General features: G+C 44.0%; 1 protein-coding gene across 6 annotated transcripts in view; it reads left to right on the top strand.

Moving 5' to 3' along the window:
* LOC140199674 (neurocalcin-delta) overlaps positions 1-14498 on the top strand; it is a 351531-nt gene extending 337033 nt beyond the window's left edge. For all 6 annotated transcript variants that reach the window (XM_072262168.1, XM_072262151.1, XM_072262178.1 and 3 more), the window contains one exon: positions 6314-14498. In XM_072262168.1, coding sequence (XP_072118269.1) covers positions 6314-6411 — 98 coding nt within the window. In that variant the 3' untranslated portion in view covers positions 6412-14498. The remainder of the gene's footprint in view (positions 1-6313) is intronic.
* Positions 14499-16483: the final 1985 nt, after the last annotated feature.

The raw sequence follows: 16483 nt of genomic DNA on the forward strand, positions 1-16483 counted from the left end.
TATACTCAGTAAAATATCCGTGTTTATAGCCACCCACGTGGCACTCCAGTAGTTCAGCTTAGCATCTCATTGTTGAGGGGTATACTCCTCGCCCACCGACCCCTCCCACTCCCACGGGTGGAGAAAACCTATACTGTGGTCCTTCCCCACCGGGCCCTTGCGGTGGCTGCACCAAATTTCAGTGCGTCCCTCAGCACGTACTCCTGCAGCCGAGAGTGTGCCAGTCGGCAGCATTCTCCCACGGACATCTCCATGTGCTGGTAGATCATCAAGTTTCGGGCTGACCAAAGAGCGTCTTTCACCGAGTTGATGATCTGCCAGCAGCACCGGATGTTGGTCTCCGTGTGTGCCCCCGGGAACAGCCCGTAGATCAGAGAGTCCTCTGTTACGCAGCTGCTGGGGATAAAACGTGACACTAGCCCGTCCATCCTCCTCCACACCCTCTTTGCGAACTGGCAGTGTGCAAAGAGGTGGGTCACAGACTCCTCCTCACTGCAGTCCTCCTGTGGGCAGTGGGGTGCGGAGACGACATTCCGGGCGTACAGGAGGGCTCTGACTGGGAGGGCCCCTCTCACCGCCAGCCAGGCGAGGTCTTGGTGCCTGTTGGTGAGGTCTGGCGATGAGGCATTTTGCCAGATGAACTGGACAGTCTGCTCAGGGAACCATCCCACTGTGTCCATCACGTCCTTCTCCTGCAGTGCCTGCAGGACACTTCGTGCCGACCACTGCCTGATGGCCTTGTGGTCAAAGGCGTTCTCCTGGAAGAACTTTGCTACGTGGGACAGGTATGCCGGCAACGACCAGCTGACTGGGGCGTTGCGCGGGAGTGGGGCCAGACCCATCCTTCGTAGCCAGGGCGACAAGTAGAACCTGGGCACATAGTGGTACTTGGTGCCCACATACCTGGGCTCTACACACAACCTGATGCAGCCACATACGAAGCTGGCCATCAGGGTGAGGGCGACATTGGGGACGTTCTTGCCCCCGTTGTCCAGGGACTTGTGCATGGCGGTCCGTCTCACCCGCTTCATCTTGGATCCCCAGACGAATCTGAAGACAGCCTGGGTGATTTCCGAGCTGTAGGAGCGGGGGACGGGCCAGACCTGCGCCAAGTACAGCAGTCCTGAGAGCACCTCACACCTGATGACCAGGTTCTTGCCCGTTATCGACAGGGAGCGCCCTCCCCACAGTCCCAGTTTCTGTTTCACCTTGGCAGTCCGCTCCTGCCAGTTCTTGTTGCACGCCTCAGCCTCTCCGAACCAGATCCCCAACACCTTCACATGGTCAGACCTGACGGTGAAGGGGACGCTGGATCGGTCAGGCCAGTTGCCAAAGAGCATGGCTTCGCCCTTCGTGTGGTTGACCCTGGCCCCCGACGCTAGCTCGAACTGTTCGCAGTTGCCAATCAACCTGCGAACTGACCTCGGATCAGAGCAGAAGACGGTGACGTCGTCCATGTACAGGGAGGTTTTCACTTGGGTCCCTCCACTGCCTGGCAGCGTCACCCCTCTTATGCCTTCATCCCTCCTGATGGCTTCCACAAAGGGTTCTATGCAGCAGACAAACAAGACAGGGGAGAGGGGACAGCCCTGCCTGACTCCAGACCTGATGGGGAAGCTGTCTGTTTCCCACCCGTTGACCTGGACTGCACTACGGATGTCTGTGTAGAGCAGTCTGATCCAATTCCGGATTCCCTCCCCAAATCCCATTTTGGAGAGCACGTCCGCCATGTACGTGTGCGATATCCTGTCGAAGGCTTTCTCCTGGTCCAAGCTGACCAGGCAGGCGTCCACCCCCCTGTCCTGCACGTAGGCGATGGTGTCCCTCAGCAGCGCGAGGCTGTCTGAGATCTTCCTGCCCGGTACAGCACAGGTTTGGTCCGGGTGGATCACCTGTCCCAGAGCAGACTTGACCCTGTTGGCGATAGCCTTGGACAGGATCTTGTAGTCCACATTCAGGAGAGAGATGGGTCTCCAATTCCTAATGTCCTCCCTTTCCCCCTTCTGCTTGTAGATGAGGGTGATGATGCCCTTCCTCATGGACTCAGACATACTGCCGGCCAGAAGCATAGCGTTGTACACTTCCAGCAGGTCTGGGCCCATCCAGTTCCACAGAGCCGAGTACAACTCAGCCGGTAAGCCGTCGCTTCCGGGAGTCTTACCCGACCCAAAGGAACGGATGGAGCCTGTCAGCTCGTCCAGGGTCAGTGGCTGATCCAGACTCTCCTGCTTGCCATCGTCTAAGACCTGCGTGATAGACGACAGGAAGTTGCGGGAGGCTGTGGATTCTGTGGCCTTTTCGTCGTACAGACCGGCATAGAAGGACTTGCAGATCCTCAGTATGTCGGTCTGCGAGGACGCGACTGAGCCGTCCTCTTCCTTAAGGTTGTGGATCACAGAGCTCCCCCTGTGCACCTTTTGGAAGAAGAAGCGTGAGCACGTCTCGTCCTGCTCCACGGTTTGGACCCTTGATCGGAAGATGATCTTGGAGGATTCAGTGGCGAGGTGCTGGGCTTGCCGGCCCTTCACCTCTCGCAATTCCTCCCTGACATCCACCCCCTTCGACTGCAGAAGGAGAAGTTGCTGCAACTCTGTCTGGAGTTTACGCAGTTCCCTCTGCTCCTGCCTTGCCTTCTGAATACCCTTGCGGATGAAGAACCTCTTAATGTTCTCCTTGGTGGCTTCCCACCAGTGAACCAGGGAATCAAAGAAGGCTTTCAAGGTTCTACGGTAAGTATACTATGTTAACTGAGTTTTTTCTTCCATAGGTATTGATCAAGTTGTTCTGTATTTTATTGTTAGCTCACATTTTAATTTGTCATAACCTGCCTTCACACCCCGTCTACCTGTGTCACCACTTTCAGAAGTACTGTGTACTTGTACCCCTGGGGGTCTGTCTGTTTTACAACACTCCCCACAGCCCTGACATTAACTGAGCCTTCCTTCCCAAAATGCATCACTCCAAATTTGTCAAAGTTAAATTCCATATGGATAACTTAAAATTACAAATTAAAGTTTTCTGTGCTGTGAAGACCTTTTATATTGCTTTGAGTTGAAAGATGGTGGTGGCATCCGTTAGTCTCGTGAGACCATGGATCTGCGCCTGGAAAGTCCTCTCCAGGGTGCAGGCCTGGGCAAGGTTGTATGGAAGACCGGCAGTTGCCCATGCAGCAAGTCTCCCCTCTCCACAACACCGATGCTGTCCAAGGGAAGGACAAGGGCCGATACAACTTGGCACCAGTGTCGTCGCAGGAGTTGTCAGAACGAGGTTGAAGGCAACGTCGGACTGCCTTAGGGGCTCCAGCTCCGGATTTGTCCTCAGGGTTTACTCCCGAAGCCCTTCCCATGAGTGGGTATGGCCACAAGGCAGCGGAGGTTTGAAATCAGAGTTTTCCCTCTCTTAGATGGTCTGCCTTCCCAGGCTGACGAGCTCCATCTACCTGAAGCACTGGTTTTAAGGCGCCAGGACCCGCCTTCGCCCCTTCTCCTGTCAGTAGAAACAGTTCCACCGGGCTCTGAGGCTAAGCCATACAAGAAGGCCAGGAGTTGGACTTGGTTGTCAGAGGCTATTTGAGGTGCATGCCGTGAGGAGCACTTTTAGGTAGTGGGAGCTTATCCCCACTAACACTCCTCGGCTTGACAACCTTGGAACCTAGTTGAAAGAATATCTTATTAGATATATGTTTATCCCAATTTTATCAGATGACACTGACTCATTCTGTGACATTTATGGCAGGTAGATTACCCACTGATTCTTCCTGCATGAGGCAATACCCAAATCATTTTCTTATTCCCTCCAGTTTCTGTAGAGGGCAGTGCTGCAAAACCCTTACAGTGACAGACTGAGTACTGTAACTGTTAATCAATTATAGATCCTTGAGGAATGGCAGGCTAGACAGCCCTGGGGAACAGTTAAATATAGTCTTCCATTGTACTCTTTCAAGGAACTTAGTAACTGGAAAAAACAATCAGAATGGAAAAAATGTAAGGAGAGTTCTCCAATTTTCTTCTGGAAGTGTTTTGTGTGTTTTCTTCTCTGTTAGCTTCAGCTCCATTTCACTGCAGTATTTTATCTCTGGAATCATTCTAATGATTACTTCATTACTTTAAAGAAGCATCACATTCTTCCAAAACTGTGGTTCCAGAATTAGACACAATAGAGCTGAACATATGTTTAATATAACTTGAGCATGTTCCCAACTCTTGTTGGCCCTAATGGTATCCCGTCCTATCGTTTTCAGCCTTTCTTTTTCTCTTCCTTGTTTTAAAAATAAGTTGCAAATGGTAGAATTGGCAATTGCTTGGGAAGACTGGTTTGAATTTGAATGGAAGAAAGCCAAATACCAGGAGCTGGTCGAGCAGTGCCAGACACAGGTGGAGGGCACGATGCGAGCGAGGGGTGTGGAGGTTTTGCTGGCTGCTCACTGTGCAGAACCTACTCTCTCCTTGGCATTACAGTGGTTGCAAAGAAAAGAGCCATCAGGACCAACACAAGGCTGCTGAGGGAGCCTCCGGATGGCTGTAGATCAAGAGGTGTGACCCATGGATCAATGCTGCTCGGACACTGGACACTAGACGGGTCTGATCAGTCTTGGCCGGGTTGCCTGGGTGAGGGTGTCTGATCTTGAAAGACCCAGAACACCCGATGACCCCAGATTACATCACTGATGATGTGTCCCAGCACCAAAACTTATCTCCTTTAAGCACTCTGGTGCAATTCCCAGTTTGGCCAGGTTGCCCCACTTGTTTTCCCCTTCCTTAGGAAGGATGATTGCACAGACTATCCATTCACCTTGAAGGTATTCAAGGTAATGATTTAGATTGTTAATGTGACCCACTCTGCAAGACAATTATTTTAAACAATCACAGCTGATCTAAGATATCTTTGATTCAGCAATTTTAAATTATGTATTTACCTGTAAATTTACAAAAATTTACCTTTTCTCAGCAACAAAAGCCTGCCTGGGATGATTCAGAATCAATACATAAAATATTATCAGTTGACCTAAGGTTTACATAATGTATTTAGTGCAAAAGTCATGCTCTACTAAAAGCGTGGCCTGGTTTACACTGTGACATTCAATGTATGGTAAACTCTTTGACATCACTTACCAGAACTTAAATTTTTTTGAGCCTATGGGCAGGATACCAGAGTTTTGAGGATTTCATAGTCTTTCGGGGAAGTCTTTAATTTTAGTGATTTTCTTAGTGTTCATTTAAACTCTTTATTTTCCACTCCCTTCCCCAACCTCTGCTTCCCACCCCTTCTCTGAACTGATTCCTAATAGCCTGCGGCTAACGCTATCCTTGCCTGAATGACTTATATTTTCACCTCATTCTCTTCATTCCTTCATCCATTCTGGTATCCTCCCTTAACATTTTTAGCCACTTCTTGCAGATTCCTCGTTAATCCGATTGTTTTCCCTCACAATGCGCAGAACTGCAGAAGGTTTGATGTATCATGCACAAGACCTGGGGTCTTGTGTGTGACAGTGTTTTGCTCATGGGCATTTGCATGCAGAGCTGGCAGGGTCACCCTCACTCTCACCCTGAAGGAGCAGTGTGCAGTGTGTCTTTTAAGGCACCATTCTATCTTCACTCCATCATTTTTCAAACAACTAATAATACAGTTAGCATTTCAATTTCTTCAAATCAAGGAACACTCCTTTTGCTCTCAGGATGAGGCTTTTCATTCCAGAACTAAGGAGATGTCCTCTTTCTTCAAAGAAAGGTGCTTCCCTTCCTCCACCATCAATGCTGCCCTCCAGCCTGATGGTATGAACATCAATTTCTCGAACTTCCAGTGATGCCCCCCCCACTTCACCATTCCCCATTCTCATTTCCCTCTCTCACCTTATCTCCTTACCTGCCCATCACCTCCCTCTGGTGTTTCTTCCCTTCCCTTTCTTCCCTGGCCTTCTATCCTCTCCTATCAGAGTCCCCCTTCTCCAGACTGCTATCTCTATCACCAATCGACTTTCCAGCTCTTTACTTCACCTCTTCCCCCTTTCCCACTTTCACCCACTACTTTGTATTTCCTCCTCCCCTTTGCCCACCTTCTTACTCTGACTTCTTATCTTTTTCTCTCCAGTCCTGATGAAGGGTCTTGGTCCAAAACATTGGCTATGCTCTTTTCCATAGATGCTGCCTGGCCTGCTGAATTCCTCCAACATTTTGTGTCTGTTGATTGGATTTCTAGCATCCGCAGATTTTCTTGTACGAGCACTGGCCTGTTCACCTGTACTCCTCATTCCTCTAGTCCATTTGATCAGATTTAGAATGCTCATGTTTAGATTTTTTTTGTTTTGTTGTAGGAAAGCTATCCCTTGAAGAGTTCATCCGAGGTGCAAAAAGTGATCCTTCCATCGTCCGCCTCCTTCAGTGTGATCCTAGTACTGCGGGTCAATATTAATTCAAAAGTGAAGAAAATGACAGTCGGTGTGGCTGTGTTTCGGCTTCCTGCCATTGTGTCATTGGCGACTCAGTCACATCTTCATGGCCAACATCTGACATTGTTCAGCCTATCTGTTTTCTTTTATAATTCTCAATTTGTAACTGGCTGTTTATTTAAATGCTGTCTAAAAATATATTACACAGCGTTTTTGGCTGTGTGAAGGCATTGTTACTATACTTATATCTACGTTAATCAAAAAATCTTAACGTTCTTTTTTAAATTGGAAATAGAAAGAGGCTTTAATTTTATTTCTGTTCATGAAGGCCTTGTGCCTCTTGGTTGCAGAGTTTAACAAGAACCAATATTTATGTATATGGGAGATACATGTTCACCAATCAGTCAGTGATCTCTTTCTTTATATGGAAAAATTATCAATGATGTGAAAACAAGCATAAGTCAGTCAGGTGGATGTTTGTACCCTTTGAAAATGAATGATACTGATATTCACTGTATATTCATGTTAGTTAAAGCCAATGTGGTTAAAATTGAGAACTGATCTACTGAGATTCAATTCCTATAGAGTGTAAAGTTGATTATGGGAGTCCCCATGAATTAGTGTTGGAATTGCAGTCTGCAAAACAAATTGCAAGTCATAGTCTGACAAATATTTAGTTTAGGGGATACAAAGGAAAACGAGTAGAATTGCTTCTCATCCTATTTTATAGCACCCTTGCACGAGGTTGTCGGAAATTCACTGCCAGTGTTTTCATGTAACACTTCACTGGCTTTGAAACAAAATCTTCAACTTTGGCAGAGACAAGAAACAGGGCCGGTGGCAGCCACAGTTTATATATCTTGGTGTCTTTTTTTCCCATCGACTGCTGCGAATGATGGCCCGGGAGTTGAGAACGACTGTTAGCCTTCAGATGAAAAGAACAAGAGATAATTGGACGGGGCACTTAGGTGCAATTCATTTGAAAATTATGTCCTTTTATTAAATTACCTTGTAATTTGTAGTTTAAATAATTAACAAAGTGAGTCAAATTTGGAAGTAGAGTTACAATAGTTGGAGCATAAGAGTACAAGTAGGTACTGGAGAGCTAAGTGTATCGAAACTGAGACACTACAGCACTGCCATTTGTGGGACGTCTAATTGGAATTGGACAAGCATATGTATCCAGGGTCCATTGCAATTATAGACATAAGAATTGATAATAGGAACACGAATGTACAAGAAGTGCATGTTGACATTTTTAAAAAATACATTTTCTGGAGCACTTGCAGGTCTGCAGGCCTTATTATAACAATTTAAATTGTAGTAAAATAATCACAAGTGTATCTTCGTTCTATAGAAATCTTTATTATTGTATCTTTTGAGTCTCATTTGCCAGATGAAATTAAGCAGTTCACAATGTGTATAAAAGTTTAATTGCCAAACAGTCTGCTCACTGTTTCTCAAGAATCATTTATCTGCAGCACTGCTCTACCCCAGTAATAGCTGCATATCCATATGCTTATCTGAGAGCTTCTGTCACACCTGCCACGTACCACTCCCACCTTCTTCCCTAATTCTCTCATTGGAGGAGCCATTTGATCACAGCCAACTCTGAGCAGTCCCATTCCCCCACTTACTCCCTGTAACCTGTTCTCTCTCACATGTCTTTCAATTCCCTGTGATTTTCCTACCACCAGGGACAATTTCCGGTTACCGGTTAGCCTGCAAGCGTTTGGGATGTCAGAGGAAACCCACATGGTCACGGGGAGACTGTAGAAACTTCACAAGCAGTGTTTAAGATCAGGATCCCTGGAGGTATGAGGCAAGCCACTGTAACACCATGTCAGTTCCTGCGTAATGGCCTTTTGGATTAAGACTCTTTCTGCCTCTATCATCCTATGAGTGAAAATCATTCTCCTCATTCATCTCTACAAATTGTTATAAGTTTTTCTCCTGGTTACTGAGCTCCCTGCTAAGAGGACCTACAGTGCCTCTCCACTCTAATGGGACACTCATTGGAAGCAGGTGGCTTTTTTTTGGATCAGCAGAGTGGGGATTGGGATATGCATTAATGGAACAGGGGAACAATTTAAATGATGTCAATAGAGAAGAACTTTACATAATATCTAAAGTGGAAACTTTAAAATTTTTTCTGCTCACTATCTCTTTCATCAAATAGCATTAATGCTCAAGTTTTAAGTATATTGGATGAGTTGGTAATGTGGATTGCAAGATGTGGATTATGCAAGAGCTGTTGATGATCCTTTAAAATCCATTCCAGCTGCGATGAGTAGCCAGCATATAGAGTCTTAGAGCACTACAGCACAGTGACATCTAGTTTGTGCTAAACGGTGATACAAAAATAGGCTGAGTAGTCGACAGTGAGGTGGAAAGATTTAAACTGAAAAAACATGTTCTGCAGGAAAGTGGTGAATGGAATTTAATGCAGAAAAACGTGCAGTAGTAATATGTTTGGGAAGGTGCAACAGGGCAGGGAAATGCACAACTGGGAAGATACTGGTACAACAGAAGGACTTTGGAGTTCATCTGTACTGATCCTCAAAGATAACAAACCAGCTTGATAGGGTGTTACAAAGGAAAATAGGCTGCTTTTCTTTATTAACTTAAGTGTAGAACATAAGAACAGATACATTTTGCTAGAAATGTATACAGTGCTAGCTAGATGACAGTTTGAAAGGTGCACAGAGCAGAGTGTTTTTAATTTTTTAAATTTTATTTAAGGAAACTGCATGGTAACAGACCCTTCTGGCCTAATAAACCCACACCGACCAATCACACTCATATGACCAATTAACCTATTCCACATGTCTTGGGGATGTGGGGGGAGAACTGGAGGAAATCCATGCAGTCACGGGGAGAATGTGCAAACGGCAGCAGGAATGGAACCTGGCGCTGTAATAACGTTACACTGACTGCTACATAACCATATAAGGATGTTGCTAGGAGTGGAAACATTTGACTATGTGGATAGATTAGATTGGTTGGGATTACTTCCCTTGAATAAGAGGACATCAAAGGGAGACTTAATTAAGTGTAACATTGAGAGATTTAAATAGAGTAAATAGTTGGGACTTTTTCCACTTGAAAAGTCAAAAAACTAAATGCCATAGACTTTAAATAATTGACAGAAGAGTTGGAGGAGTAAAGATAAAAATTTGTTTCCACCTAGGTGAGGTGGTAGAGGCAGAAATCGACATCACACGTTGAAGCACCTTCAATTACTCCAAAAGACTGAGGTTTGGCAAAATACTGAAAGGCTTTTATTCGCTGTACAATATGACCTCCACAGTGAGTGTCTGCCCCCGGACTGAGGGGGAGGGGCAAGATGACACCTTTATACAGGACTCTGTGGGAGGAGCCACAGGGGCAGTCAGCAGAGGGGTGTGTCCAGACAGGTAACCGAGTTACAACATATATAAAAGCAAACAACAGGAATTCTGCAGATGCTGGAAATTCAAGCAACACACATCAAAGTTGCTGGTGAACGCAGCAGGCCAGGCAGCATCTCTAGGAAGAGGTGCAGTCGACGTTTCAGGTTCGTCAGGACTAACTGAAGGAAGACTCTTCCTTCAGTTAGTCCTGACGAAGGGTCTTGACCAGCGGTGGGATTGAACCTGGGTGGCAGCCGCTGTAATAGCATTATGCTAACCGCTACCCCTAGCACGCCGCCCCAATGGAACTAATTGCAAACATGAGGAAGTCTGCAGATGCTGGAACCACTCAGCAGGTCAGCTAGCATCCATGGAAGAGACTAAACTGCCGACATTTCTGGCCAAGACTCTTCTTTAGGACTGAGAAGGAAAGGGGGTGGGGAAGATGGCAGAATAAAAAGGTGCGGGGAGGTGAAAGAGGCTGGCTGGAAGGTGATAGGTGAAGCCAGGTGGTAAGGGGCTGGAGAAGAAAGAATCTGATAGCAGAGGCAAGTGAACCATGGGAGAAAGGGATCGAGGAGGGGACCAAACGGAAAGTAATATGCAGGTGAGAAGTAAAAAGAATGGGGAGTAGAGAATAGAAGGAAGGGGACTAATTATTTAATTATCATGAGACCATAAGAATGATTTTTTAAAAATTTCACCTTTAACTTTCTCTCTCATCAAGCAGTGGGGGGGGGGTGGTATCTAAGTGGACACCTTTAATTTGACACCACAAAATGTACAGTGGACAGGAAATTCACCTTTGGTGCTATGTGTTTTCAGCCCTTGCTGGGGTTGCCAAGATTGGTCAATGCAGCAATTGGAACGCGCACTTAGGCACAGAGGCACGACTGTAGATCAGTGCCCCGGATAGCTGAACATCATTTCATGAAGTGAACAAGCTTAGTTGCAAAGCTTGAAAATGCTTTATTTTTCTCTTCTGCCTCATGTTCGGCTGCATGATGGGAAAGAAAGTTAGATGTAAAATTAAAACAAAAAATAAAAAAAGATGCCACTTTCTGAAGAAATCTTTAACTATCTATAATTCCTTGCATCACAGGTAGATATGGCTGTAGAGAGAGCTTTTAGCACATTGGTCTTCAAAAATCAAAGTATTGAGTCCAGGAGTTGGGATGTTATTTTGACGATATTGCTGAGGCTTAATTTGGAGTGTTGTGTGCAGTTCTGGTCAACTAGTATCTACAGGAAATACATGAATGAGATCGAAGGAGTACAGATTTGAGGACCCAAGTTACAGGGAAAGGTTGAGTAGTTTCGGACTTCATTCCCTGGGGCGTAGGAGAATGAGGGGAGATTTGATAGAGGTATACAAAGTTAAGAGGTGTGTAGATAGGCTAAAAGCAAGCAGGCTTTTTCAATTGAGTTGGGTGAGACTAGCACTAAAGAGTGAAAGGTGAAATATTTAAGGGGAACCTGTCGGGAATCTTCTCAACGCAGACGATTGTGCGAGTGTGGAACGCCAGCATGCGGGTTCAATTACAACATCGAAGAGAAGTTTGGACAAGTACATGGATGGGAGGATTTTGGAGGGATATGGTCTGGGTGCAGATTGATGGGACTAAGCAGAATAACAGTTTGGCATGGACTAGATGGGCTGAAAGGCTATATCTGTGCTCTATGACTCTACTCTCCACTTGCTACTTATCAAAACTCTTCTTTCTGTTACATGATACAATCAAACATTTTAAGAAACTGAATTTGAAATTGAGGTCAGAGATTAGTTTTTGTGGGGAATATGTCAGTGTGCTCAACCCTTCCAAATATGATATTTCTGATATTTTAAATAATTTTAAACATGTTATACACAAAATGGTGTTCAGGTCAAAATGTGTTTGAAGCTTTTTGTTTTTATTTCGGATCTTCAGCTTCCACTCCTTTCACTAATCTACCTCATTTCAGCAATTAGATGATGCTATTTACTTAGCCTTTATCCACCATAGCTAAAATAATACAGTAGATTATTTAAAGCTGAATTCATTATCACTTTGGCGACATTTCAAATTAAGATATAGGATTCAAATACTGGCCAAATCAAAATTAGCCTTGAAATCTCTCCGGTGAAGTAAAGCAGATAGGATTAATGTATTAATGTTTTTAACCTTGTTTGAATGTGCTAAGTATGTTCTCTGAACCTAATGATAATCCTGTGTGTGTGTGTGTGTACAAGAAAATGTTAAAATACGTGCTGTGAAAAAATGTCAATATATTTACAGTGTAGATGATTTTAGTAACTAAGAAGCAACTCCTATTCAGATACCCAACAATGTTCAATTAGTTTTACTCATAGATCTTTCTGCATCCATGTCTGTATGGCAGGTTGTTTCAGTTCTTGGGATCATTTCTACTCACTGAACAATATCCTTTTCTACCACTCATTGTTATGGAGTCATAGAACAATACAGCATGGAAACAGGACCTTTGGCCCATCTAGTGCCTGCCGAACATAGAACAGTACAGCACAGTACAGGCCCTTTGGCCCTGGTATTGTGCCAACCTTTTAACTTATTTGAAGATCAATCTAACCCTTCCATACCACGTAGCTGTCCATTTTTCTTTTATCCATGTGCTATTCTAAGAGTAGCTTCCTTGCAGTAGATTAAAGGATGCGATTTCTCACGATCATATTTTCTCCTTGTCAAGCTGTCATTACCGGGAATTTACCACGTGTTGCCACCATGACCTCAATTACAACAAAACCTTGCAAAAATGCTTAAAAAAAAAGGAAGACACATAGAGCGAGAGGATAGGCGGAGACTTTTTTCCAGGGTGGAAATGGCTAATATCAGGGCATAATTTTAAGGTGATTTGAAGGAGCTGTAGGGGATGTCACAAGTAAGTTTTTTTTAAACACAGAGAGTGCTGAGTTTATGGAACACACTGCCAGGGTGATGACAGAGGGATACATTAGGAATATTTAAGAAAGTCTTAGATGGGTACATAGATTATAGAAAAATGTAAGGATATGTAGGAGTGGAGGATTAGATTGAGTTTAGAGTAGGTTAAAATGTCTAAAAGGACACGTACTGTTCTATGTTCTAAATTCCAACTGGTGTTAACGCTTTTAAAATTGCTTGTATTCTTTTCCTGTTACACTGAGTAGTTTTACCGAATGACTTTCTTTTTAAAAGGCACATCAAACTGACATTACAGAAACAACTCTAATCGTTTTTAAACTACTTGTAGTGATGGACTTCATTCCAGTAGACTTTCTTTAAGGGGTGGCTGAGAACAAATTCCACTTGCTGTTTGTTTAGAAGACCATTGTTCCTTAAGATGAATCTCAAGACCATAACACGAGAAGCAAACACAAAATGAGGAATCAAACTATAAACACAAGGAAACCCAGAGTAACACACACAAAATGCTGACAGAATTCAGGAGGTCAGGCAGCATCTATAGAGAGGAACAGTCAGCTGAGGATGTAGCTGCCAGTGGAGGAGTAAGGCTGGGCTGGAATCATGATGCAAGGTCCTGACCTGAAACGTTGACTATCACTTAGCCCGCACAGGTGCTGCCTGACTCACTGAGTTCCACCGGCAGCTTAGTTTTTTTTTTGCTTTTAGACCTGAGGTCTGTGGAGATCTCCAATTAAAGACATAAGTGAAGTACAAAAAAAGGAAAAAAAAATGGCAGAACTAGAGTCACACACACACACACACACGTCAACTGTTTATTCCTCTCCATAGACGCTGCCTTACCTGCTGGGTTTCTCCTGCATTTTATGTATGTTACTCTGAGTAATCAAACTTAATGGTCCTGTTAATAACAATTCTTCCATTTGGTAAATAGATTTGTGGCAATCAAACCAAAAGAAGTTCTGAGTGATCACATTTAAGATAAAACAATTTTGTGGAAATCCTTCAGCCCAACTCGTCTATGCCGACCCATGTGCCCACATTAGTTAGTCCACTTGCTTCCATTTGGAAACCTGGTCTTGCTTCAGAAACTGGTTTCTCAGTAGGCTCAGTTAAACTGGCTTTGAGTTTCAACTTCACGTTTCATTAGCTCAGTCAATTCAGGAAATGAAATTTTCACATTGATACTAATCTAATTTACACTGTGTACCCAGGTAATATACTGGTAAAAAATTCAACAAAATTATTCCTGTGCACCGGTAGGAAGAAACGCATTGATAGGAGCACTCATTTAACCCTTTATTATCTGAAGCCAAATAAGTGGTTTTAGGAGAAACGACTATTCATAATTGGAAATGTCTAACAGGCCACAAAGATTATTTTTCCAATATTAGCATGTTTAGCAACTGAGCCTTCTCTTCCTTTGTTATGTTTTTTTTGCCTCTACAAATAGACATATGGATTCCAATTCATGTTTGGTTGCCATTCTCTGTATGTTGCATGCTTTGTGCCATTTAAATCTGATTGTTTCCTTGTGGATGTTGTAAGGAGGGCAGCTTAGTTTGTGATAACTGAGTCCATAATTTTTAGCAGATAGGTACTAGTAATACTTTATGGTGTCAAGTGTGTTTAAGCTGTGATTATTGTTTTTTAATGCATTTTAATTTAATTTTTTGTGCATTTTGCAGTTAAGCATTCTACTTTTTGATGTTGTGAAAACTATTGAAAGAAAAACCTCTTCACAAAATAAGCATTTGTAAAAGAAAAATATGTTCTATTTGATTAAACTGTTGGAGAAGAAAAGACATTGAGTGGCATATGGTGTGATTCTTTGTTAAACTGAGATATGTGGATAAAGAGTCGTGATAAAGGGTCTCAGTCCAAAATGTCGATTGTTTCCTTTTTTCCGTAGACGCTGCCTGACCTGCTGAGTTCCTCCAGCATTTTGCGCGTGTTGCTTGGCTAAAGCAAGTGCACGGTCATTCACTGAAAAAAATGAAGAACCAATACTTTTTTATGTACCAGGCTTATCCCCGATATGGTGAGCAGTTTTGGGCCCCTTATCTAAGAAATGATATGCCGGCAATGGAGAGGGTCCAAAGGAGGTTCACGAGGTTGATCCCAGGAATGAAAAGGTTCACGTATGAGCAGTGTTTGATGGCTCTGGGCCTGTACTCGCTGGAGTTTAGAAGAACTGTTGGGGGGTGGGGGGGGAGGTGGAGGAGGTGGGATTTCATTGAAACTTATTCATATATAACCATATAACAATTACAGCATGGAAACAGGCCATCTCAGCCCTCCTAGTCCATGCTGAACTCTTACTCTCACCTAGTCCCACCGACCTGCACTCAGCCCATAACCCTCCATTCCTTTCCTGTCCATATAGCTATCCAATTTAACCTTAAATGACAACATCGAACCTGCCTCAACCACTTCTGCTGGAAACTCGTTCCACACAGCTACGACGCTCTGAGTAAAGAGGTTCGCCCTCATGTTACCCCTAAACTTTCGCCCTTTAACTCTCAACTATTTGGAAATAGTCTCCTCTATTTCCTGAGGAGACTGAGGCCTTTTAACATCTGCCGGACGATGCTGAGGATATTCTACGAGTCTGTGGTGGCCAGTGCTATCATGTTTGCTGTTGTGTGCTGGGGCAGCAGGCTGAGGGTAGCAGACACCAACAGAATCAACAAACTCATTCATAAGGCCAGTGATGTTGTGGGGATGGAACTGGACTCTCTCATGGTGGTGTCTGAAAAGAGGGTGCTGTCTAAGTTGCATGCCATCTTGGTCAATGTCTCCCATCCACTACATAATGTACTGGTTGGGCACAGGAGTACATTCAGCCAGAGACTCACTCCACCGAGATGCAGCACAGAGCATCATAGGAAGTCATTCCTGCCTGTGGCCATCAAACTTTACAACTCCTCCCTTGGAGGGTCAGACACCCTGAGCCAATAGGCTGGTCCTGGATTTATTTCATAATTTACTGGCATAATTTACCTATCACTATTTAACTATTTATGGTTCTATTACTATTTATTATTTATGGTGCAACTGTAACGAAAACCAATTTCCCCTGGGATCAATAAAGTATGACTATGACTATAACTCATGTCCTCTTGTTTGAATCTCCCCCACTCTCAATGGAAAAAGCCTATCCACGTTAACTCTATCTATCCCCCTCATAATTTTAAACATCTCTATCAAGTCTCCCCTCAACCTTCTACGTTCCAAAGAATAAAGACCCAACTTGTTCAACCTTTCTCTGTAACTTAGGTGATGAAACCCAGGTAACATTCTAGTAAATCTTCTCTGTACCCTCTCTATTTTGTTGACATCTTTCCTATAATTCGGTGACCAAAACTGTACACAATACTCCAAATTTGGCCTCACCAATGCCTTGTACAATTTCAACATTCCATCCCAACTCCTGTACTCAATGCTCTGATTTATAAAGGCCAGCGTACCAAAAGCTTTCTCCACCACCCTATCCACATGAGATTCCACCTTCAGGGAACTATGCACCATTATTCCTAGATCCCTCTGTTCTACTGCATTCTTCAATGCCCTGTATGTCCTATTTTGATTAGTACTACCAAAATGTAGCACCTCACATTTATCTGCATTAAACTCCACCTGCCATCTTTCAGCCCACTCTTCTAACTGGCCTAAATCTCTCTGCAAGCTTTGAAAACCTACTTCATTATCCACAACTCCACCTATCTTAGTATCATCTGCATACTTACTCATCCAATTTACCACCCCATCATCCAGATCATTAA

The sequence above is a fragment of the Mobula birostris genome, chromosome 1, assembly GCF_030028105.1.
Source record: "Mobula birostris isolate sMobBir1 chromosome 1, sMobBir1.hap1, whole genome shotgun sequence".
Lineage (NCBI taxonomy): Eukaryota > Metazoa > Chordata > Chondrichthyes > Myliobatiformes > Myliobatidae > Mobula > Mobula birostris.